The sequence below is a fragment of the Globicephala melas genome, chromosome 15 (genome assembly GCF_963455315.2).
Source record: "Globicephala melas chromosome 15, mGloMel1.2, whole genome shotgun sequence".
Lineage (NCBI taxonomy): Eukaryota > Metazoa > Chordata > Mammalia > Artiodactyla > Delphinidae > Globicephala > Globicephala melas.
The window spans coordinates 15,709,145-15,730,993 of record NC_083328.1 but is presented as its reverse complement, the minus strand read 5'-3'; the positions used below and the strand labels follow the sequence as shown (position 1 = coordinate 15,730,993).

Genomic DNA, 21,849 nt, shown 5'->3' with positions numbered 1-21,849 from the left:
CTCTTTGAGTAGAATGGGGAAGAGCTCAACTGAGTGGATGAAGAGGAGCTGAATGAGAGCTTTATCTGGGATTCTGTACCTGGCTCCTAGGGTGGGCTTTAGGTGGTAAATTTTGTGTTTGTATCCTTGTGACTTTGACTGCTTTGTTATGAATCTTCGTTCTGGACTCTGTCACTAGTTAATCTATGAGCCTCAAATCATTTGTAAAATGGAGCACTGCTGGGATTAAAAGAGATAATCAAGTGCACAAAGTGGCCTCAATAGAAGGTATCTGTTATTATTATTTTATTTCGGGGTGAGGGTATATTCCCAAAGGGGTTCTTAACCTAAAAAGTTGGCTAACAGATGGCATAAGTGCTTAGGAGTTACTGGGAATACCATCCTTGTGTAAAACGAAGCAGCTCTACATAAGTGGACTGTCGTGGGAATCCAGAGGCCCAGGTTCCACTACTAACTTGTTGAAAGTACCTGAGAAATTGCTTCAGCTTTCTGGGTGATCTATTAAAAAAAAGTGGGGTGTATCGATTCGAGTTGGCAGCCGCAAAGCAGCCCCAGCGGCAGATTCCGTGGTGGAGGGTAAAAGCTTTCCGCCGCGGACCAAGCGGCGAGCCTCCGGGAGGACTACATCTCCCAGCCTGCCTTGCGCTTCGGACAGCGCCCTGCGCTAGCACGCGAACCTCTCCGCTCCCCGAACCTCCTGTTACTGTCTCTCGCGAGAGGACGGGCCGCGCCGGCGGTAGCGATAGTGAGCTGTGGTGGTGGCGGTGGTGTTGGTGGTGGCGGCCGAGACGGCGGCGGCCATTTTGGTGAGGCCTCGGAAGCGGCGGTGGCGGTTCGCTGCGAGTAGCGTCTCCTATTTTTCCCACCCACCGCCCGCATCTCTGTGCCGCGAGAGGAAGCAGTGGAAGCAAGGCGGTGACAGTAACCGCGGGCCCCAGGGGAATTTAAAGGCCGCGAAGGCGGCGGCCAAGAGGGGGCCCTCCCCCCTCCTCGGCGGGAGGGGGGGTGGTGCGCACGCCCCCGAGGACGCAGGTAAGGAGAGGGAGACAAGATGGCGGACGCCCCACAGCTCCCCCTCCCCTTACGGGTGACTGCGCGCGCATCTTTCCGCCACCGCCTCCCCTCCCACCTTCCCGGGGTGCTGCGCGCGCACCTTCGGCCGGGGCCCCGGGGCCGGTGCGCGAGGCTGTCGGCGCGCGCCCATAGCGACAGGCTGAGGGGGGCCAGGCCGGCCGGTTCTGGGCCCGGGCGCGTCTCCTCTCCCCTCCTGCCCGTCTGCGCACGCGTGCCTGAGCGAGCGAGCGAGCCCTGAGAGGACGGACCCAGGTGCGCTCCTGCCCGCCCACCAACCCCAGTCCCCCCTAAGGGGCGCGCGGGAAGAGGAAGGGGGGCGTGGGACGAGTAGTCGGGGCCCGCGCCCACCATATCCAGTCAGGAGCCAGGACCTGGCGGCACGAACCCTCCCTTATCTCAGCCTTTCGCGGTCTGGTGGTGGGGGCTCCCTGACGGGCAGGGATGAGAGGCTTCCTAGTCCTGCGACCCTTGGGTGCGTGGGCTTGGGTTCTGGCGGGAGCCCCCGGGCGGTGCGCGCAGCCGGCTCTCTCCGCCTCCAGGCGCGCACGCGCGGGCCCCTCCCCCAGTCGCGCACGTTGGGTGGGGTGGGAGTCTAGGAGGGGGCGGGGCTATCTTAGGGCTAGTGGCAAGTTGGGGCAGAGGTCAGGGGTCACGCTGGGTCAGGCTGTGAGGACGGGTTGGGAGACGGTAATAAAGCCGAGGGTCGAGAGTTCAAGCTTCTTGAATTCTGGTTAGCTCGATTCCAGTGACTCTGTTATGGAAGGTGGAGTGAATCGAAGGCTGCACTGTGGTTAAAGAATTTCCTTAAACACTGGAGAAACACTTCCGGGCCTTGTGTGGGTTTACCCTGCCTATTTCCGGGGTATGGTTCTTTGCTGCTCTGGCTTCCTTACCTTTGCTCCTCTAAGGTCTCCTGCTCTAGTTCTGCTGTTTGGGGAAGTGTCATATGGCGCAGGTATAGGAGTCGCAGGGCCTGCCCTGAGGAAGGGTGGATCCTCCTACGTTTAGCCCTCACTGGAAAGGAGAGCCGGCTGCCAGGCAGCCAGCACCTTTTGAGCTTCTGGATGTGACAGCTTTTTTGGCTTTGTTAATTTGTCCTCCATTCAGAAGTTGGAGCCTTTTACCCTTAAGCTTTTTAAACTTGTTTGGGGGGCTTCACTTCCCTGCTTCTCCTCCCCAGCCAGAATCTCATGTTACTAGGGAATTCTGTTTTCACAAAACGTGGTTTGTTTTCATCTTTCTGAAATGTGATTTTTTTTTACTACTGTAGTTCTCTTCCGCCTTTAAACTGATTTGAGTATATTTAAAAGCCTCGAAAGTTGGTGTAAAGAAGGCTTTGATGGGTGTTGGTAAATGTGGATTAGTTCCTCACTGCCGTTTTCCTCCCTTTTTGTTTCAGGCGTGATTCCCCTCAGTACGGCGGCACCGTGGAAGTACAGACTTTCACAGGGGGTGTGGTCTCAGCTCACACAGGTGAGGGCTCATATACCCTTTCATGTGCTGATGCTAATGGGAAAGATGTTTGAGATAATGATTGTGGTGCAATAACAGATCTGGGACTATGGAGAGAGAAAGATCTGATCACCCTGACTCTACCAAGGAGAGTAGCACGTTCTCTTGGTTTTGGCATCAGACTGTCTAGGTTTGTCCTCCTCCTCCTACTTCCTTACTGTGACCTTATGCAAGTCTTCTGGTCTCTTTGTATTCTGATTTCCTAATTTATAAAACAGAGGAAATATTAGAATGTAAGCTAAGTTTATGTCAGCGGTCTTTTCTGCGTAGCTCTGTTTTTGGTATGTAGAAGGAGCTAAGTAAGCATTTATCATAGCATGAAATGTATCTGGTTTATAAGGTAGATGTGAGGATTATAGAACACATCAAGTAAGTACTCAGTAAAGTATTTGACACATAGTAGATGCTCAAGAAACGTAAGCTATAATCACTGTGTTTGATTATCTTTATTTGTTAGTGTTATCCCTGTTTTTTAAGAAGATTCTTTAATCTTTCTAAATCCCATTTCTACTCTTTTTTACCCTACTTTAGGTGCTCCAGAGGCCGGTGAACCTGAGTGGAGGCTGGGACGCCCTAGTGGGCCCCGGGCCCTGGAAGGCGGGTCCCGGTGGCCGGTGGCCCAGAATGAGGCCAGCTCCCAGCATGCCCTGCAGCCGGACGCCAGCCCCTCGGCCAGCAGCAGTGGTGACAACGACCCAGTCGTTCTTCAGGCATCCAAAGAGGAGCCTGGGAGTGGGACCATGCAGAGCAGCCCCTCCCCTGCTCACCCTCAGCTCCCAATCTTGCAAACACAGGTTTGAAAGTGGGGAGGGTTCCTTCTCTGCTTCTGCTTTGTCGGCTGCTGGCTTTGAGGCAGAAGAAATGTGGCAGGTCTTAGCCGGGTTTCCATGATCCTAGCTACCTTGGTAACTGAGTTTGGAGAATCTGATGCTCAGGTGGGCTGTCAAGCCTGTTGGATACTCATATTCTACTTGACATTAATATAATGTTGATCTCTAAGAGCATGGAAATTCCTCGTTACCTGAAAAAAGTTGAATTAAGCCAGGTTGGAAATGGGGTTTGTGACAAAATGCTTTTAAGACTGCGTACTTTGAGAATAGCTCGGTTTCTTTTGGAACTGGAATGAGGTAAGCCTTATGGATGGTGTGTAGTATTCATTCTTTTCTCATACTGAGGGAGTGCTGGGGGTAGAAGAAAATCATGACTTTTAAAAAACTGGACAGACCTAGGTTTCCCGTACAGTAGGCTTTTGATGGTTATGGGTTTGATATTATTTTCCTGAGCAGCTGGGAAATTATGCGACATAATGTTTTTCTTCATTTAGTTGAGGTAGGAATTTGAGTGGCCCACTATGAGGCTTGTGTGCCAGAGTGAATTTCCATGAGTTCCCTCACTATGCACATTTAAGTAGGACTTTGTTCTATACTCATTATTGCTTATGCGGTACCTTGTAATAGGTGGATATTTGAGAACAGTGAGTAATCCTCCCTTTCCCCATCTACCTCTCCAGTAAAGGAAACTACCGAGGCTGGTGATGAACATAAAGAGGTTTAGGTGATCTTGGATTTTTTGATGCTTTTTGAATTTGGTGGTAGCTCAGGTTTATTCGCATGGGTGAATCTGTCATACTTGCTGTGAAAAGGAGGGAAAAACAGGGAGTTGTTTATGTGAGTGAAATCATTGAGGTTCTGAAAAGATCATTAAAATTTGAGGTCATGTGCTATAGTAGTAGTCTTGAATTTGGGAATCATGTAAATGTCAGGCTCTAATTCCTCTTGCATGCCAAGTGTTTACTGGAAACTTGGCTTTGCCGTCTTGAGTACCTTATTAAAACTTTATCCCAAATGTTGTGTTTATAAAAATGAGGTTGATACCTTACTCCAGAGCTTTTTCTTGTGGAGATAGAATGAAGGAATGTACTTAAAACCCATGGTAGAGTGCTGCTAAGCATTCATCTTATCTGTCATTTCTCCCTTTTCTAGATGGTGTCGGACGGCATGACAGGCAGCAATCCTGTGTCCCCTGCCTCATCCAGTTCCCCAGCCTCTAGTGGGGCAGGTGGCATCTCCCCCCAGCATATAGCTCAAGATTCCTCTTTGGATGGACCTCCAGGGCCCCCAGATGGTGCCACAGTGCCCCTGGAGGGGCTCAGCTTACCCCAGGCTGCTGACCTGGCTAACAAGGGCCCAAAGTGGGAGAAGAGCCATGCTGAGATCGCAGAGCAGGCCAAGCATGTATGTATTGGGAAGGCCCATGAGGCTTCTTGGGAGTCTTCCTCCCTGAACTCCTATGTCCCATGGGTATTTTACATTTCTTTCCTTATCTTTGATTTACAGTACAGTCTCTGCTTTGATCTTGAACAAGTTTCTTGAACTCTGAGCCTCATTTTCTTTTTTTAAAATAGGGATGGTGTAGTAGTGAATAGGCTGATAAAAGGTTTAAGTTAAAGGAGAAAATAGACACAAAAGTGCTTTGTAAGCTATGAGCCTCCTAAGATTTATTGGTTTCTACTTCACGTTTTTCTCCTGTAGTCTCTGTTAAACTTACCAGAGGTAAATGTTGTCTCTGGGCCAGCAACATCAGCATTACCTGGGAACTTATTAGAAATGCAAATTCTTCGTACCCTTCTTCTACCTACCCATTTAAAACTCTAGGCGTGGGGTCCAGCACTGTCTTAAAAAGCACTACAGATGATTCTGATGCATGCTCAAACTTGAGAGCCATTGGTCTAATATCCATGTCTTTCTTGGTGTTTCCTTGGTGACCATCAGGCCATTTAGTTCCTTGTCTCATCTGTGGCTGTTAGTTCCTTTGATTTAGTTTTTGTCAGGAGAGGACAAAAATAATGAGGGCAGTTGTCCTGAGTTTATAAGTCACCTCTGTTAAATAAAAATTTCAAGTGCTTTCATTTTTCTTTTTATGATATAACGAATGTAGAAACATTGTTATCTTTTTGTAATACTAACCACTGTTAATCTTTTTGTGTATAACTGTTCAGTATTTTCCACAAAAAAGTACATTTTTTAAAAAAAGTACATTTTTATAAAAATAATATTTTTTAAAAACTAACTGGATTATGTAAATTGGATTTTATAGCATATTTTTAAGTACGAACATATACTCTTGTGTAAGTAGAATTCTGCGGCAGTGAAGGTCCCTTCAGTGTATCTAGAGTCAGTAAGGAAGCATGCTTTCCTTGTTCTCTGGGAAGCTTCCCTTGGATATGTTTTCCTAAGTTGTGCCTATATTCATAAGGTATGGAGTGTGAAAAAATGGAAAAAGCATGAAATCTGGTGTGTGGAGTCAGACGTATTTTTAATTCCCAGTACTTATCAGCTCTTATCTTTGTAATCTCAAGTAAATCACTCAATCTCCCTGATCTTCTTTTTGCTCACCTGAAGAGCGTATGATATCAACTCATAGGATTGGTATGTGGACTCAAGACAAGCATATAACACTCAGTCCAGTCAGTGCCTGTACGTAGTCAGAGGTCAGGGATTCAGCCGTGGTCATGAGGTGAAGTATATGTCAAGTAACTTGATTGACCTAGCTCTTCCTCATTAGGAGGCTGAGATTGAGACTCGGATTGCTGAGCTGCGGAAGGAGGGTTTCTGGTCACTGAAGAGACTGCCTAAAGTGCCCGAGCCTCCCCGCCCCAAGGGCCACTGGGACTATCTGTGTGAGGAGATGCAGTGGCTCTCTGCCGACTTTGCTCAGGAGCGCCGTTGGAAACGGGGTGTGGCCCGTAAGGTATGTCCTCAACTGGACCTACTACTTTCCATTTTGTTTTCAGGTTTGCTTTTTCTTGATGGGTAGGTTGGTTGGAAGGGAACCAAACATAATGGTGTACAGTGCTTGTAAATGCTTCTAGTCTCGAGAGGCAAGCTCTGACTTCCCAGGTTTCTTGGCTTTGACTTTTCTCTTTACCCTTGACTTGGGGATGGGCCAAGCGTCTGGCCTTGGAGTGTTTTCACCTCATCCCCACAGGTGGTGCGAATGGTGATCCGGCACCACGAGGAGCAGCGGCAGAAAGAGGAACGGGCCCGGAGGGAGGAGCAGGCCAAGCTGCGCCGAATCGCCTCCACCATGGCCAAGGATGTTAGGCAGTTTTGGAGCAATGTGGAGAAGGTAGGCAGCAGAGATTGGGAAAGGGAAATGCCTTGGGGTTGACTGGTGGGTAGCATGGTAGCAGGAATGATCAAAAGTTCTCCTGGGGAGAGTGGATAATTATTTCATGCAACTCTGATGACGTTTCTGTTGTGTGCTGGACCTTTCAAGCATTGAGTTCTACGAGGAAGAGAGAAGTACAATGGAAAAATATGGGTCCTGCATTTGGGGATTGCTAATAGGACTTCTTGACTCCCCTTGGCCATCTGTCCTTTGCAGCCCGTTCAGCGTGCTTTTTTCAAGTGTGTGCCATTTACCTGCTTAAATACCATCAAAGTTCTCGTTAACTGAATTGTTCTCATTTATTAAGTTGTAATTGTTTCTTTTTTTTAAATGTCATTTTGTTTATTTTCTTTTATCTTTTTGGGCTGTGTCAGGGTCTTCGTTGTGGTGCACAGGCTTCTCTCTAGTTGCGGTGTGTGAGCTTCTCTCTAGTTGTGATGTGTGGGTTTTCTCTCTCTAGTTGTGGCGCCCGGGCTCCAGGGCACATGGGCTCTGTAGTTTGCAGCACGTGGGCTCTGTCATTGAGGCGTGCGAGCTCAGTAGTCATGGTGCGTGGACTTAGTTGAACCACGGCATGTGGGATCTTAGTTCCCCAACCAGGGATCGAACCCATGTCCCCTGCATTGTAAGGGGGATTCTTTACCACTGGACCACCAGGGAAGTTCCTGTAATTATTTCTTAAGTATTACCTGGCTTCTGTCTATATTTTCATTCTTGTATTCTGCCAGTTCCTTTTCTTTTCTTTTCTTTTCTTTCTTTCTTTTTTTTTTTTTTTTTTTGCGGTACGCGGGCCTCTCACTGTTCTGGCCTCTCCCGTTGCGGAGCACAGGCTCCGGATGCGCAGGCTCAGTGGCCATGGCTCACGGGTCCAGCCGCTCCGCAGCATGAGGGATCTTCCCGGACCGGGACACGAACCCGTGTCCCCTGCCTCGGCAGGCGGACTCTCAACCACTGCGCCACCAGGGAAGCCCCCTTTTCTTCTTTCCACTTCAAACGTTCTCTTGTATGTCCGTGGCCATTTACACATGCTTTTTCTGCTGCAGGGGATGCCTTTTTCCTCATCTTCACTTAGGGAACACCTACTTAATCTTTAAGATTCAGCTCCAGATACATTTGTAAGTCTTTCCCCACTGCCAGAGACTAAGCTGGCTCTTCTCTATCCTGTGCTTCCTTTCTGCTTTCCTCAGAAGCACCCTTAAGGTCATTTAGCTCTTCCCTCCTGAAAAGCCAGCCCAGGGCCTAGCATAGTGGAGGCTTCCCTAAATGTTGAGTAAGAATACATGAGTAAAAGATTATCTCGGTGATCCCTCCATTTCATGCTTGTGTCAGGTGGTGCAATTCAAACAACAGTCCCGGCTTGAGGAAAAGCGGAAAAAAGCCCTGGACCTGCACCTGGACTTCATCGTGGGGCAAACTGAAAAGTACTCAGACCTTCTGTCTCAGAGCCTCAACCAGCCACTAACCTCCAGCAAAGCTGGTTCCTCCCCTTGCCTTGGCTCTTCCTCAGCTGCCTCTAGTCCTCCACCCCCAGTTTCCCGGATGGATGATGAAGGTGTGTGTCCTCTTTAGCTCTGTTACTCTTCCTCATGTACCCTTTCCAGAGCTGAAAACCCACCCTGTGGCTTGCAGGGCCCCGTGGACTTTGTGACCTTGTTCTCCTGCTATAGATGGGGACTTCCAACCCCAAGAGGAGGAGGAAGAGGATGATGAGGAGACGATTGAGGTTGAAGAACAACAGGAAGGCAATGATGCAGAGACCCAGAGGCGTGAGATTGAGCTACTTCGACGTGAGGGAGAACTGCCACTGGAAGAGCTGCTCCGTTCCCTCCCCCCTCAGCTGCTAGGAGGGCCTTCCAGCCCCTCAAGAACCCCCTCATCTCATGATAGTGACACCCGAGATGGGCCTGAAGAAGGTGGTGAAGAAGAGTCCTCTCAGGTGTTGAAGGTATGGGCAGAAGGGGATAGAAGGTGGGTTCAGAGTGGGAGCAGAGGGAGAGCCTTAAGGACTGAGTTCTTCCAGTCTATGAGGTTGGTTGTGGTTTTTAGGAGTCCTCCGTGGTGTGAGCATTTGGGCTCTCATTTGAGGTTGGATAGGAAAGAACCTGGGTTTGGGGCAAGTTACAGTGTGAGATGGCCAGGTTTCTGATGTGTGGAAGAGTGTACTGTACTCTTAGAATTGCTGTGTGAGCTTGAAAAAAAACTTACTTTGGTCCTTGTCGTTTCTGTGAAATGGCCCTAATACTCACTTGCTGGTTTGTAGGTTCGGAGCTGAGATGGTAACCTTGAAGTCTCTTCTGGACCTAAGCTTTTTGTTTTTCCATGTGTCTGAGTGCATGGGGTTGGTGTTGGGGGCCTGTGTTTCTCTTCTGGCACTTTCACAGGTCCTCCCCCGGGCAGTGGGGCCAGGATTTGGTAGCTGGTACTGAAATTGAAAACCCTTGATTGTATCCTTGCCCTGGGACGGTGTCAGTGGCAACTGTCACTCAGTGGGACAGAGAGACTGTTCTGTGACATCTTACTCAACGTTGTGTCTTTCTCTTGCTGCTCTAACCATAGGCCTTCTCCTTTTTCATCCTCTGCCAAACAGGTAAAGCCCCCACCCTCCTCTGTCACACAGCGCAACAAACAGCCTTGGCATCCAGATGAGGATGATGAAGAGTTTGCTGCCAATGAAGATGAAGGTCAGGCCTGTTCTCAGTCCTGTTGCCTCTTACCCCTTAAATTGTCTGGACCTAATATTTCAGACTTTCTCACCTCTTCCACTTGGACTGTGTTCTGAGCCTCTGACCCCGTTGATCTTGGTTCATTCTCTTTCCTAGCGGAGGATGAAGAGGATACCATAGCAGCTGAGGAGCAGTTGGAAGGGGAGGTGGATCATGCCATGGAGCTGAGCGAGTTGGCTCGAGAAGGTGACACCAGACATTTTACTGAGTACCCACTTGGTGTCTCTGTGCAGAATGCCAGAGATAAAGAAATGAATAAGACACTCTTATCCTTTCTGGAGATACTCTAGATCTAATGACAGAGACAGATTTATAGATGGTGATAAGTAGAAAATTATGATTGGTTATGATGGAAGTTTGAACAAAGTGATGTGAGAGCTGAGTGGAGGGAAGAACTATTGGAAGAGGATAGTGGCCATGTTTGATCTGAACCTTAAAGGGGAGGTTCCTCAGATTGATGCCGTCCTTCCCAGTGGAAGGCAGGACCATCCACAGTTCTAGCCCACGTTACGGGGCTTGGCTGAAAATAGCTGCTGCTGAAAGTAAACTCTTTTGCCTCCCTTCAGACATGGGTCTAGCAGTGTCTGTAGAAGCTGAGGTAAAATGAACTGGCACCACTCAGACCTCCCCTTCTTCCCCGTGAAGCATGTGAAGGCTTATCCTTCACTTCTCTTCCAGGTGAGCTGTCTGTGGAGGAGCTACTGCAGCAGTACGCAGGAGCCTATGCCTCTGATGCCTCTGCCCCAGGTTCTGGGAGTAGTGAAGAGGAAGATGAAGATGAAGTTGAGGCTAACAGCTCTGACTGTGAACCAGAGGGGGCCACAGAAGCTGAAGAGGCTACTCAAGAGGATAGTAGCAGTCAGTCAGGTGAATGTGTGGTCATGAGGCAAGAGCTGGGGAGGGCAAGACTGGAGGAGTAGGTATGGTGAACACTAAGCCTTGATCTTGTGCTTTAGACTCTGCTGAGGAACAGAGTGAGGATGAGGAAGATGAGCACTCAGAAGAGGAAGAAACAAGCGGGAGTTCGGAATCGGAGGAATCTGAGTCTGAGGAATCTGAGGAGTCCCAGTCACAGAGCCAAGCAGATGAGGAAGAGGAGGAAGATGATGACTTTGGGGTGGAGTACTTGCTTGCCAGGGACGAAGAGCAGAGTGAGGCAGATGGAGGCAGTGGACCTCCCACCCCAGGGCCCACCACCACTCTAGGCCCTAAGAAAGAAATTACTGACATCGCTGCAGCAGCTGAAAGTCTCCAGCCCAAGGGTTATACCTTGGCCACTACCCAGGTATTTCCAGGCCCAAGCTTCTGCTTTCTCATATCTTTTTTTTTTTTTTAATTAATTAATTTATTTATTTTTGGCTGCCTAGGGTCTTCGTTGCTGCGTGCGGGCTTTCTCTTGTTGCGGCGAGTGGGGGCTACTCTTCGTTGTGGTGTGCGGGCTTCTCTCATTGTGGAGCATGGGCTCTAGGCATGCGGGCTTCAGTGGTTGTGGCACTTGGGCTCAGTAGTTGTGGCTGGCGGGCTCTAGAGAGCAGGCTCAGTAGTTGTGGCACACTGGCTTCGTTGCTCCATGGCATGTGGGATCTTCCCGGACCAGGGCTCGAACCCGTGTCCCCTGCATTGGCAGGTGGATTCTTAACCACTGCGCCACCAGGGAAGCCCCTGCTTTCTCATATCTTGAGTCTCCTGTTTCTCAGTGACAGATTCCTCAATTCCATTGTGTTACCTCTCCTCCTACCTACTAGGTGAAGACACCCATCCCCCTGCTCCTACGGGGCCAGCTCCGGGAGTACCAACACATTGGGCTGGACTGGCTGGTTACTATGTATGAGAAGAAGCTTAATGGCATTCTTGCTGATGAGATGGGGCTAGGCAAGACGATCCAGACCATTTCCCTGCTTGCCCACTTGGCCTGTGAGAAAGGTAACTAGGCCGGGCCCTTCTTCTTGGGTCTCCCTTGGCCAATTTCCTGGGAAGCTTATTTAATGACTTCAACTATAGCACGGTGAAACAGTCTCTTGCTGATAAGTAGCTTCATTGACTCTGGTCAATAACTGTATAGAGAGGTCATTGTAGGCACTAGGATTCCCCAACCCCCCCCTCCAAATTTTGACTTAGTTGATTTACAATTTTCGGTTAGTTTCAGGGGGTACAGCAAAGTGATTTGGTTATACGTATGTATGTATTTGTTCTTTTTCAGATTCTTTTTCTTTTAGGTTATTGTAAGATATTGAATGTAATTTATTGTGCTATGTAGTAAATTCTTTTCATCTATTTTACATGTAGTAGTGTGTATCTGTCATTCCCATACGCCTAATTTATCCCTTCTCCCCTTTCCCTTTGGGTAACCATAATTTTGTTTTCTGTGTCTATACGTCTGTTTCTGTTTTGTAAATAAGTTCATTTGTATTATGGTGCTAGGATTCTTGGGAAGGGCCATTAGGACAGAATCGTCAGGGTTTTATACCTGAGTTCCAGAACCCCAAAGTTTGTATTTCCTTACCATCTCTCATCTTTTTAAAATTCCTCTGCCCCAGATCTCTCCGAATCTTACTTTATTTTTTAAAACTGAGGTATAATTAACATTTAACACTATATTTCAGATGTACAGTATAAAGATTTGGTATGTGTATACACTGCAGAATGATCATCATAGTAAGACTAATTAAGGTCCATCATCATACATAGTTACAAAACATTTTGTTTTTTCCTGTGGTGAGAACTTTTAAGATTTACTCTTAGTAATTTCACATGTGCAATACAGTATTATTAACTGCAGTCACCGTGTTGTACATCTCTCATTCTTTCGCTAAACAGGTAACTGGGGTCCCCATTTGATCATTGTCCCCACCAGCGTGATGTTGAACTGGGAGATGGAGCTGAAACGTTGGTGCCCCAGCTTTAAAATCCTTACTTACTATGGAGCCCAGAAGGAGAGGAAGCTCAAGCGGCAGGTTTGCTTCCCCATGTGTTTGCTCCCTTCCCCTATTGATGTTTCCTATACTTTTAGGCCCTTTCCTCAAATGAGTTCCTTTCCCTTCCCTTTCTGTTACCCCATTCTGCTCCTGGGACTTTTCTCCTTTCTCCCAACGTGATTTCTGTCCCTTGAAGATCTTAGGATGTCTTCTTTTTGCTCTTTCTTTTTACCCCACTTTCTGCTACTTTCTCCTGATACTGCAGGGCTGGACCAAGCCCAATGCCTTCCATGTGTGTATCACATCTTACAAGCTGGTGCTGCAGGACCACCAGGCCTTCCGCCGCAAGAACTGGCGCTATCTCATTCTGGATGAGGCTCAGAACATCAAGAACTTCAAGTCTCAGCGCTGGCAGTCATTGCTCAACTTCAACAGGTGGAGATGGAGATGTCTGAGATTCATGGGAGGGTTGACTTGGCCTGCCGGGTGGGATGCTTGCACAGTTGGGACTTTGCTGACCATCCTCCCTGTAATTCCCTGTCTCTTTGCAGCCAGAGACGCCTGCTCCTGACAGGAACACCCTTGCAGAACAGCCTCATGGAACTGTGGTCCTTGATGCACTTTTTGATGCCCCATGTCTTCCAGTCTCATCGCGAGTTCAAGGAATGGTTCTCTAATCCCCTAACTGGCATGATTGAGGGCAGCCAAGAGTACAATGAAGGTCTAGTCAAACGCCTTCACAAGGTAGGGCCTGTACCAGTTTGTCAAGGGCGTTGGGAATGGCAAGGAACTAAGGGCAATACTCAGAAAAGCCTTAGGAAGAGGGAAGTCAGTGCTAGGTTGAATTTACCCAGTTGTCAAACTGCAGTGTTCCAGTGACTTAACTCATTGCCAGATTGAGTGACCCCATCTTAGTCATCATTCTGCTTGTTTTCTTTAATGGTAGCATTTCTGTTTTTATTCTTTGAGTAGAATGATAATGCTGATCAGTTCCTGGCTTGGGTTTCTCTTTACCTGACTTTCCACAATTACATAGTTTTGTTGTGTTCTCTTTTTCTTTTCTTCTTTTATTTTTTTATTTTTGGTCTTCTCTGGCTCCTCTTCCTTTGTCCAGTGTCCAGCTTTTAAATAACATCTCTCAGCATTCTGATCTTTACTTTTTTTTTGTCACCCAGTTTACTTATCTCATCGGCATACTGATTTATATAATTCCTTGACTCTCTAGACCACTCAACCTGTATTTAAATTTCTGATAATGTCTTTAATTGAAAGTTCCTCTTTTTGTGAAATTTTATTTATTTATTTTTGTTATCTGCCCCCAACCCCTTTGAACCCCATCTGATGGACATTTTTATACAGAAAACAATAAAAATTTCCCTCTCAGGGCTTCCCTGGTGGCGCAGTGGTTGAGAGTCCGCCTGCCGATGCAGGGGACACGGGTTCATGCCCTGTCAGGAAGATCCCACATGCCGCGGAGCGGCTGGGCCCGTGAGCCATGGCCACTGAGCCTGCGCGTCCAGAGCCTGTGCTCCGCAGTGGGAGAGGCCACAACAGTGAGAGGCCTGCGTACCGCAAAAAAAAAAAAAAAAAAAAAATTTCCCTCTCAGCTTGGTGCCTTCAGCCTGACATTTTTGGAATACAAGGGGCACTTCCCTCTCTCCTTAGCCCCTGGGGCTCAGCCCTGCCTTGGCAGCTGTCGCCTACCCTGCCAGAAAGTTCCTCTTGAACTCACTCTGTTATAAGCCAAACATCTCAAGCCTTATAGCCTATTATTTCTACTCCATTTTGGTCAATCACACCATCAGTTTGGTAAATCAAACTATTCAGTAGAAACCAAGATGTCTTCCTTAACTATACTTCCTCGTTTTTAAAGTTTTAAAATATTTTTAATATTATTTGTTCCTATTTTATTGAGATATAATTGACATATAGCACTGTATAAGTTTAAGGTGTACAACATAATGATTTGACTTATGTACATCATGAAATGATTACCACACTAGATTTAGTGAAACTATACCTCTTTATTTTCTCTTTTTTCACTTCTTCCATGTCAAGTTGATGACTGTGTCGTATCAGATTTTATCTCCTGAGATCTCAGATTTGTCTTTGGTTTTCTTTGCTGCTGTCAGTGCCACAGATTTGTTCTCAGCTTCTTGGCTGGATTTACTTTCACAATCTTGTAAATTTACAGTTACTCCTTGGAACTGTAGTTTGACTCATCCCTTCTGCTTAGTTAGTTGCTCTGTCCTCAGTGCCTTCTTTATCACTTCTTGTGTTGTGGTATTATCTTTACGTTCGTCTCTTTCATTATAATAAATTCCTTGAGAGGAGGGCTTGCATCTGATTCACCTTTGTGTGATTGGTTCCCGGCATGCTGCATGGCTCCATGAGTGTTTACTGATGGGCTAAGCCAGCGCTCTGCTGGTCATCAGGCCAAGACCCAGGTAGAGGGTCTAGGCTGGGGTATAGTGCCCGCTGTTCTCCTGTCAGCCTCCTGCTTATTTGCTTTTAGGTTTTGCGGCCTTTTTTGCTGCGCCGAGTTAAGGTGGATGTTGAGAAGCAGATGCCCAAAAAATATGAGCATGTTATCCGCTGCCGGCTCTCCAAGCGCCAGCGCTGTCTCTATGATGACTTCATGGCACAGACCACGTAAGGGAGGACCGAGGGTGGGCCTGGGACCCTACGGTGGAGCGGAGGTGACTATCAAGATGTCCCATTTATTTCTCCTTTCTCCCAGAACGAAGGAGACACTAGCCACGGGCCATTTCATGAGCGTCATCAACATTTTGATGCAGCTGCGAAAAGTCTGCAATCATCCAAACCTGTTTGACCCTCGACCCGTTACCTCCCCCTTCATCACTCCAGGCATCTGTTTCAGCACCGCCTCTCTGGTGCTAAGGGCCACTGATGTCCACCCTCTCCAGGTAAGCAGTTGCCTCCAAGGTTATTGGCCCTACCCACCCCTGCACCTCTTTTCTTTATGCTGGAGTCTGACCTTTTGCATACTTACTTGCCCTGTCACCTCAGCATTATTCCAGTTTCATCGTTTTCTAACTGTGTCACTTTGGGCAAGCTAATTATTAACCTTTAACCCTAAATTTGCTTGCCCTTCAAAACTGGGGTTATAAGGCCTATTCTGCAGTATGTTTGTGAGAATTGTGTTAATATTTTTAGAATTGCCTGGCATATTAATAATGCTTAAATATTTTAACTGTTTCTAAGCATATGGTACAGTGGCACTAAGTACATTCACATAGTTGTACAGCCATCACTATCATCCATCTTCAGAAATTTTTTCATCTTTCTAAACTGAAACTCCATACCCATTAAATAATAACTCCCCATTCTCCCTCTGTTCCCAGCACCTGGCAGCCACCATTCTACTTTCTGTTTCTATAAACTTACTATTCTAGGTACTTCATGTATGTGTGATCATACAGTATTTGTCCTTTTGTGACTGGCATATTTACTTAGTAGAATGTCTTCAAGCATGTGTAAGGATTTCCTTGGTTGGGTAATATTCTATTGTACATGTTCTTGTGTATGTGTATACATGTATGTGGGTATGCACATGTATACATTTACATACATAGAGACAAATACCACGTTTATCTGTTCATCAGTGGACACTGCGGTTGTTTCCACCTTTTGGTTACTGTGAATAATGCTGCTGTGAGCATAGGTGTACAAATGTGTGTTTAAGTCCCTACTTTCAATTCTTCTGGGTATATATACACAGAAATGGAATTGCTGCATCATATGATTATTCTATTTTTAATTTTTTGAGCAACAGCTATACTGATTTCCGTAGCAGCTGCACTATTTTACATTCCTACCAGCATTTTGCAAAGGTTCTGAGTTCTCCACATCATTGCCAACACCTGTTTTCTGTTTTTTTGATAACGGCTGTCTGAGTAGGTGAGGTGGTATCTCATTGTGATTTTGATTTCCCTAATGATTAGTTATGTTGAACATCTTTTCACGTGCTTATTGTATATTTTCTCTGGAGAAATGTCTGTTTGAGACCTTTGCCAATTTTTATTTTTATTTTTGGCCACGCTGTGGGGCCTGTGGGATCTTAATTCCCCGAGCAGGGCTTGAACCTGGTCCTTCAGCAGTGAAAGTGCAGAGTCCTACCCACTGGACCGCCAGGAAATTCCCGCCAGTTTTTAAATTGGATTGTTTGTTTTTTTTGTTGAGTTGTAGTAGGACTTTGTGTGTTCTGGATGTTAGCCTCTTACCAGATACATGATTTGCAAATAATTTTGGTCCTAATCTGTGGGTTGCCTTTTCAGTTTATTAATAGTGTCTTTTGATGCAGTCTAATTTATCAGTTTTTTTCTTTTGTTGTCTGTGCTTTTGGTGTGATATCCAAGAAATCATTGCCAAATTGGCTCCTTTGACACTATGCTCTTGTGTTCCTTCTTATGTCAGCGGATAGACATAGGTCGATTTGATCTCATTGGCCTGGAGGGTCGTGTCTCTAGATATGAGGCCGACACATTTCTACCCCAGCACCGCCTTTCCCGCCGGGTTCTGCTAGAGGTGGCTACTGCTCCGGACCCCCCACCCCGGCCCAAGCCAGTCAAGATGAAGGTCAACAGGTACCAGGGCCGAGGAATAAGGAAGTGGGTTCCTAGAAAAAAGTGGCTGCAGCTGCCTGGGGGGAATTGGGGTGGAAAGGTAAGAGTTGGAGGCTAGGCTGGAATGTTCATATAGATGGATGAAAAATACTTGGAGGAATCGGGGGATAGAATAACCAGAAGGTGGTTTTGGGAGAGGCCCTTGTGTTCGTCACTGATTTTTTTTTTCTCCCTCCTCTCTCTGCTTCGTGCTTTTTCTTTTTTCGCTTTGTGCTTTTTGGTTATCGGATTTCTTTCCCGCTTTCTCCATTGGGTCTTACCTTTCTCTCCTTTGCTTTTATAATCTGTCTGTTTTTCTGCCTCATCTTCCTTATTAATTTCTTTTCCTATTCTTCACTCTCCCTCCTTCCCTACCCATCTCCTTGTTTTTTCCTCGTAGGATGCTGCAGCCAATGCCCAAGCAAGAAGGCCGGACAGTGGTGGTGGTGAACAGTCCACGGACTCCCCTGGGCCCTGTCCCAGTCCGACCCCCTCCAGGCCCTGAGCTCTCAGCCCAGCCCACGCCTGGCCCAACCCCCCCAGTGCTGCCAGCACCACTGATGGTGTCGGCCTCGCCTTCTGGGCCCCCACTCATTCCGGCATCCCGGCCTCCTGGCCCTGTTCTTTTGCCCCCACTGCAGCCAAACGGTGGGCCTCTTCCCCAGGGTGAGTTCCAAGGGAGCCAGGATGCTGGGGGATACTTCAGGCAGATTGTTCAGATTGGGGGAGAAGTAATGAAATTAGTGTTTGAGGAGCTGGGTTGGAGACAGGGGTGTGGTGTTTGATGGGCTACAAGGGATTATGTATGGAGGTTTCTAGGACCAGGCTGAGGCTTTAGTCAAGGTATATCTGACAGGTGTTTGCTTTGTGTTTACAGTGATGCCATCCCCTCTGGGGGTCTTGAGTGGGACCTCACGGCCTCCCACGCCAACCCTATCCTTGAAGCCAGCCCCACCTGCTCCTGTTCGCCTGAGCCCTGCCCCGCCCCCAGGCTCCTCCAGCCTGTTGAAGCCCCTTACCGTGCCACCGGGCTATACCTTCCCTTCTGCTGCTGTCACCACCACCTGTACCACCACAGCCACGGCTCCCACCACGGCAGTGCCAGCTCCTACTCCTGCTCCACAGCGCCTCATCCTGTCTCCCGATATGCAAGCTCGCCTGCCCTGTAAGTTCCCAGGGCTCTGTGAGGGTGAAGGACTTGAGATGGGAGGAAAGCCTACATGCCATGGAGCTGGAGAGGAAAAGCTCAGGACCATGAGTGTATCATGGTGGCTAACATATATTAGGTATTTTGCCAGGCATTGGTAATGCATAATCAAGTAAGAGCCCTCAAGTAGTTCACAGTCTCTAGTTGGGGAGATGATCCATAGATGAATAAATAGTGGTAAGCCTAGCAGTAGAAAATTATTTGGGGTAAAAGGGCAGTGTAGAGGAGGCAGGTGGTGATTAGCTCAGTACGGTGGAAAGCTGTTAGAGGATGTAAAGGAGATTGCAAAGCAAACAGGTGGGATTGGAAGGAGTAGCATGTCAAAAGCTCAAAGGCTGTAGGTGGAGGCTAAGCTTATTGGAACATGGTAAGTTGAGGGGGAGGGTTGGAGAAACTGGAGACTTGTGCCTCATGAAGGTCTGTGAAGTGAGTTTGAGCAGAGTGAGCCCCTTGTACATTAAGCCTCTTCTTTATTCATAGCAGGTGAAGTGGTCAGCATCGGGCAGTTAGCCTCACTGGCACAGCGGCCAGTGGCTAGTACAGGGGGAAGCAAACCTCTCACCTTCCAAATCCAGGGCAACAAGCTGACTTTGACTGGTGCGCAGGTGCGCCAGCTTGCTGTGGGGCAGCCCCGCCCGCTGCAAAGTAGGTAAAACCCACCCCCTGTCCTGCCTTTTTCCTCCTCCTCTTTGTCCCTTTGTTTTTGTGGCTCTTTTCAGATGTCAGCCTTTATGTTTCTTTCCTTACCTTTTGGTGGGTGGGGCCAAGGGGAATGGTTGGAGGGGGTCTTTTGATCAAGATAGGTATGAGTTTATTCTGGAGAAGTTATTCCCTCTTCGTTCTTTCTCTCTTCTCTTGCCTCTGCCCTCCTCCGGCTGATAGCTGCTTCTTTCTTTCTTTCTCTCTTCCCTTAACCCAGGGAATGTGGTGCACCTGGTGTCAGCAGGGGGGCAGCACCACCTCATCAGCCAGCCTGCCCATGTGGCCCTCATCCAGGCCGTGGCCCCGACCCCTGGCCCTACCCCTGTCTCTGTGCTGCCTTCTTCGACCCCCAGCACCACCCCTGCCCCCACTGGCCTCAGCCTTCCGCTTGCTGCTAACCAGGGTGAGGCTTCTGGCCTTCCTACTTACTTAGCCCTGCTGGCCTTGGTCCTTCCAGGCATGCCCTGGGCTACTGTCTGTCTAGCCTTCCCTCAGTGTTGTTTTCCTTTGCCAGTATCTCTGATATCTGTCTGCTACCCTCTCCTGCCCTTGGACTTCTTCCATCCTTTGGGTCTCTTGTTTCTTTTCTACCTTCCCCTCAATCTAGCTTCCTCTTGCAGTGCCACCAACCATGGTGAATAATACAGGCGTGGTGAAGATTGTAGTGAGACAGGCCCCTCGGGATGGACTGACTCCTGTTCCTCCGTTGGCCCCAGCACCCCGGCCTCCGAGCTCTGGGCTTCCAGCTGTGTTGACTCCACGCCCCACATTAACCCCTGGCCGGCTACCCACACCTGCTCTGGGTACTGCCCGGGCTCCCATAGCCACATCCACTCTGGTGAGGCCACTTCTCAAGCTGGTCCACAGTCCTACGCCTGAAGTCAGTGGTGAGTTCAGGTGGCTGAGGCCACAAATTTTTGTCAGGAATGGAGATAGGGTGGCCCAGAGGGTTTCTAAGTCACAATAGATCCTTTCGTTATCAGTATACTGATTTGCATTAGCCCCCAAAATGGTCTGCTGAGCCCTTGCCTAATTCCAAGATACATAAGTTGGAACTTTGGAGGGAAAGGAAATGTTGAATTGTTAGATTCCTTGAATCTTTGATCTCATGGTGTGGGAGTGAAGGTCTTCTGGGAAACAGGTGAAGCTTGGGGGTAAGGGAAGGGGTGGGACAGGGTAATAGAAGGAGCAAGAAAAGAATTTGGGGGCTAACTTATCCTCTGTCTCCACAGCTTCAGCACCCGGAGCTGCTCCCTTGACCATCTCTTCTCCTCTCCCCGTGCCATCCTCACTACCTGGGCCAGCCTCTTCTCCAATGCCAGTTCCCAACTCCTCTCCCCTTGCTAGTCCTGTGTCTTCTACAGTCCCAGTTCCAGTATCATCTTCACTCCCCATCTCTGTCTGCACAACGCTTCCGTCCCCAGCCTCAGCTCCACTCACCATCCCCATCTCAGCCCCCTTGCCTGTTTCGGCTTCAGGCCCAGCTCTGTTGACTAATGTGACTCCAACACTGGCAGCGGCTCCTGGACCTCCCTCTTTGGCACCAGTTGGGACTTCTCCATCAGCGTCAGCCTTGACTCTAGGTTTGGCCACAACTCCATCCCTGTCCCCATCTCAGGCACCTGGTCACCCTCTGTTGTTGGCTCCAGCCTCTTCACATGTTCCAGGGTTGAACTCAGCCGTGGCCCCAGCATGTTCACCTGTCCTGGTGCCAGCTTCTGCTCTGGCCAGTCCTTTTCCGGCAGCATCAAATCAAGCTCCAGCTCAGGCTTCCCTTTTGGCTCCAGCACCTACTGCATCTCAGGCTCTAGCCACCTCTCTGGCTCCCATGGTGGCTCCACAGACAGCAATCCTGGCTCCTTCTCCAGCTCCTTCTCTGGCTCCTCTTCCAGTCCTGGCTCCATCACTAGGTCCTACTCCTGTACTGGCTCCATCGCAGACTTCGGTTCCACTTCTGGCTTCATCATCTACTCCAGGAACTCCTTTAGCCTCAGCTTCCTCACTGGTGCCAGCCCCAGCTCCTGTGTTGGTTCCATCATCAGCTCAAACTATGGTACCAGCCCCGGTTCCGTCACCTCTCCCGAGTCCGGCTTCTACGCAGACACTGGCTTTACCCCCAGCTTTAGCATCCACTCTTGGCGGATCGTCTCCATCTCAGACACTCTCTTTGGGAACTGGGAACCCCCAAGGTTCTTTTCCAGCTCAGACATTGTCATTGACTCCAGCAGCATCCCTAGTACCAGCTCCAGCCCAGACACTGTCTTTGGCACCGGGACCACCACTGTGTCCATCTCAGACGCTGTCTTTGGCTCCAGCACCCCCTCTGGCTCCAGTTTCTCCAATGGGCCCGGCCCCAGCTCACACACTGACTTTGGCTACGGTGTCGTCATCTGCTTCACTCCTGGCCCCAGCTTCAGTGCAAACACTGACCTTGAGCCCTGCCCCAGTGCCGGTGCCCACCTTGGGCCCAGCGGCAGCTCAGACTCTGGCACTGGCCCCAGCCTCAACACAGGCCCCAGCTTCCCAGGCATCTTCCCTCGTGGTTTCGGCAACCGGTGCCGCTCCCTTGCCTGTCACCATGGTATCCCGGCTGCCTGTTTCCAAGGATGAGCCTGAGACACTGACATTACGCTCTGGTCCCCCCAGCCCTCCCTCCACTGCTACCTCGTTCAGTGGTCCCCGACCTCGACGCCAGCCCCCACCACCACCTCGTTCCCCTTTCTATCTGGTAAGTTTTACTGCCTCAAAGGAGAGGGAACAGGAAATTGAATTTCTTTGGAGTGTTGCTACAGAGTGGATGGAACAAAATAATGTCACCTTTATCTTGGTAAATTACGAAGCCTAGTTTTGTGGACCTAATACTTGAATGTCACTGGACAAAGCCCTTCCCTGGGCCTTTACTCTTATTTGTAAAATGGGAA

The 21,849-nt window shown here is 48.6% G+C and overlaps 1 protein-coding gene and 1 non-coding gene across 5 annotated transcripts in view; both read left to right on the top strand.

The window, feature by feature from the left end:
• Positions 1–706: 706 nt before the first annotated feature.
• SRCAP (Snf2 related CREBBP activator protein) overlaps positions 707–21,849 on the top strand; it is a 32,087-nt gene continuing 10,944 nt past the window's right edge. For 2 of the 4 annotated variants that reach the window (XM_060285135.2, XM_060285133.2), the window contains exons 1-25: positions 707–1,032; positions 2,474–2,547; positions 3,118–3,380; positions 4,569–4,820; positions 6,151–6,336; positions 6,574–6,714; positions 8,086–8,308; positions 8,424–8,701; positions 9,344–9,437; positions 9,576–9,665; positions 10,158–10,346; positions 10,436–10,764; positions 11,225–11,402; positions 12,297–12,433; positions 12,660–12,829; positions 12,946–13,138; positions 14,910–15,046; positions 15,135–15,321; positions 16,832–17,001; positions 17,420–17,685; positions 17,897–18,184; positions 18,707–18,871; positions 19,146–19,331; positions 19,549–19,815; positions 20,161–21,656. In XM_060285135.2, coding sequence (XP_060141118.1) covers positions 3,327–3,380; positions 4,569–4,820; positions 6,151–6,336; positions 6,574–6,714; positions 8,086–8,308; positions 8,424–8,701; positions 9,344–9,437; positions 9,576–9,665; positions 10,158–10,346; positions 10,436–10,764; positions 11,225–11,402; positions 12,297–12,433; positions 12,660–12,829; positions 12,946–13,138; positions 14,910–15,046; positions 15,135–15,321; positions 16,832–17,001; positions 17,420–17,685; positions 17,897–18,184; positions 18,707–18,871; positions 19,146–19,331; positions 19,549–19,815; positions 20,161–21,656 — 5,676 coding nt within the window. In that variant the 5' untranslated portion in view covers positions 707–1,032; positions 2,474–2,547; positions 3,118–3,326. Of the gene's footprint in view, positions 1,033–1,159; positions 1,327–2,473; positions 2,548–3,117; positions 3,381–4,568; positions 4,821–6,150; positions 6,337–6,573; positions 6,715–8,085; positions 8,309–8,423; positions 8,702–9,343; positions 9,438–9,575; positions 9,666–10,157; positions 10,347–10,435; positions 10,765–11,224; positions 11,403–12,296; positions 12,434–12,659; positions 12,830–12,945; positions 13,139–14,909; positions 15,047–15,134; positions 15,322–16,831; positions 17,002–17,419; positions 17,686–17,896; positions 18,185–18,706; positions 18,872–19,145; positions 19,332–19,548; positions 19,816–20,160; positions 21,657–21,849 lie in introns of those variants that run through there. The other 2 variants (XM_060285134.2, XM_060285136.2) reach the window with 2 other exon arrangements.
• LOC115861393 (small nucleolar RNA SNORA30/SNORA37 family) lies at positions 9,123–9,253 on the top strand. The gene has a single exon (XR_004042777.1). It is a non-coding gene; the product is annotated as a small nucleolar RNA SNORA30/SNORA37 family (small nucleolar RNA).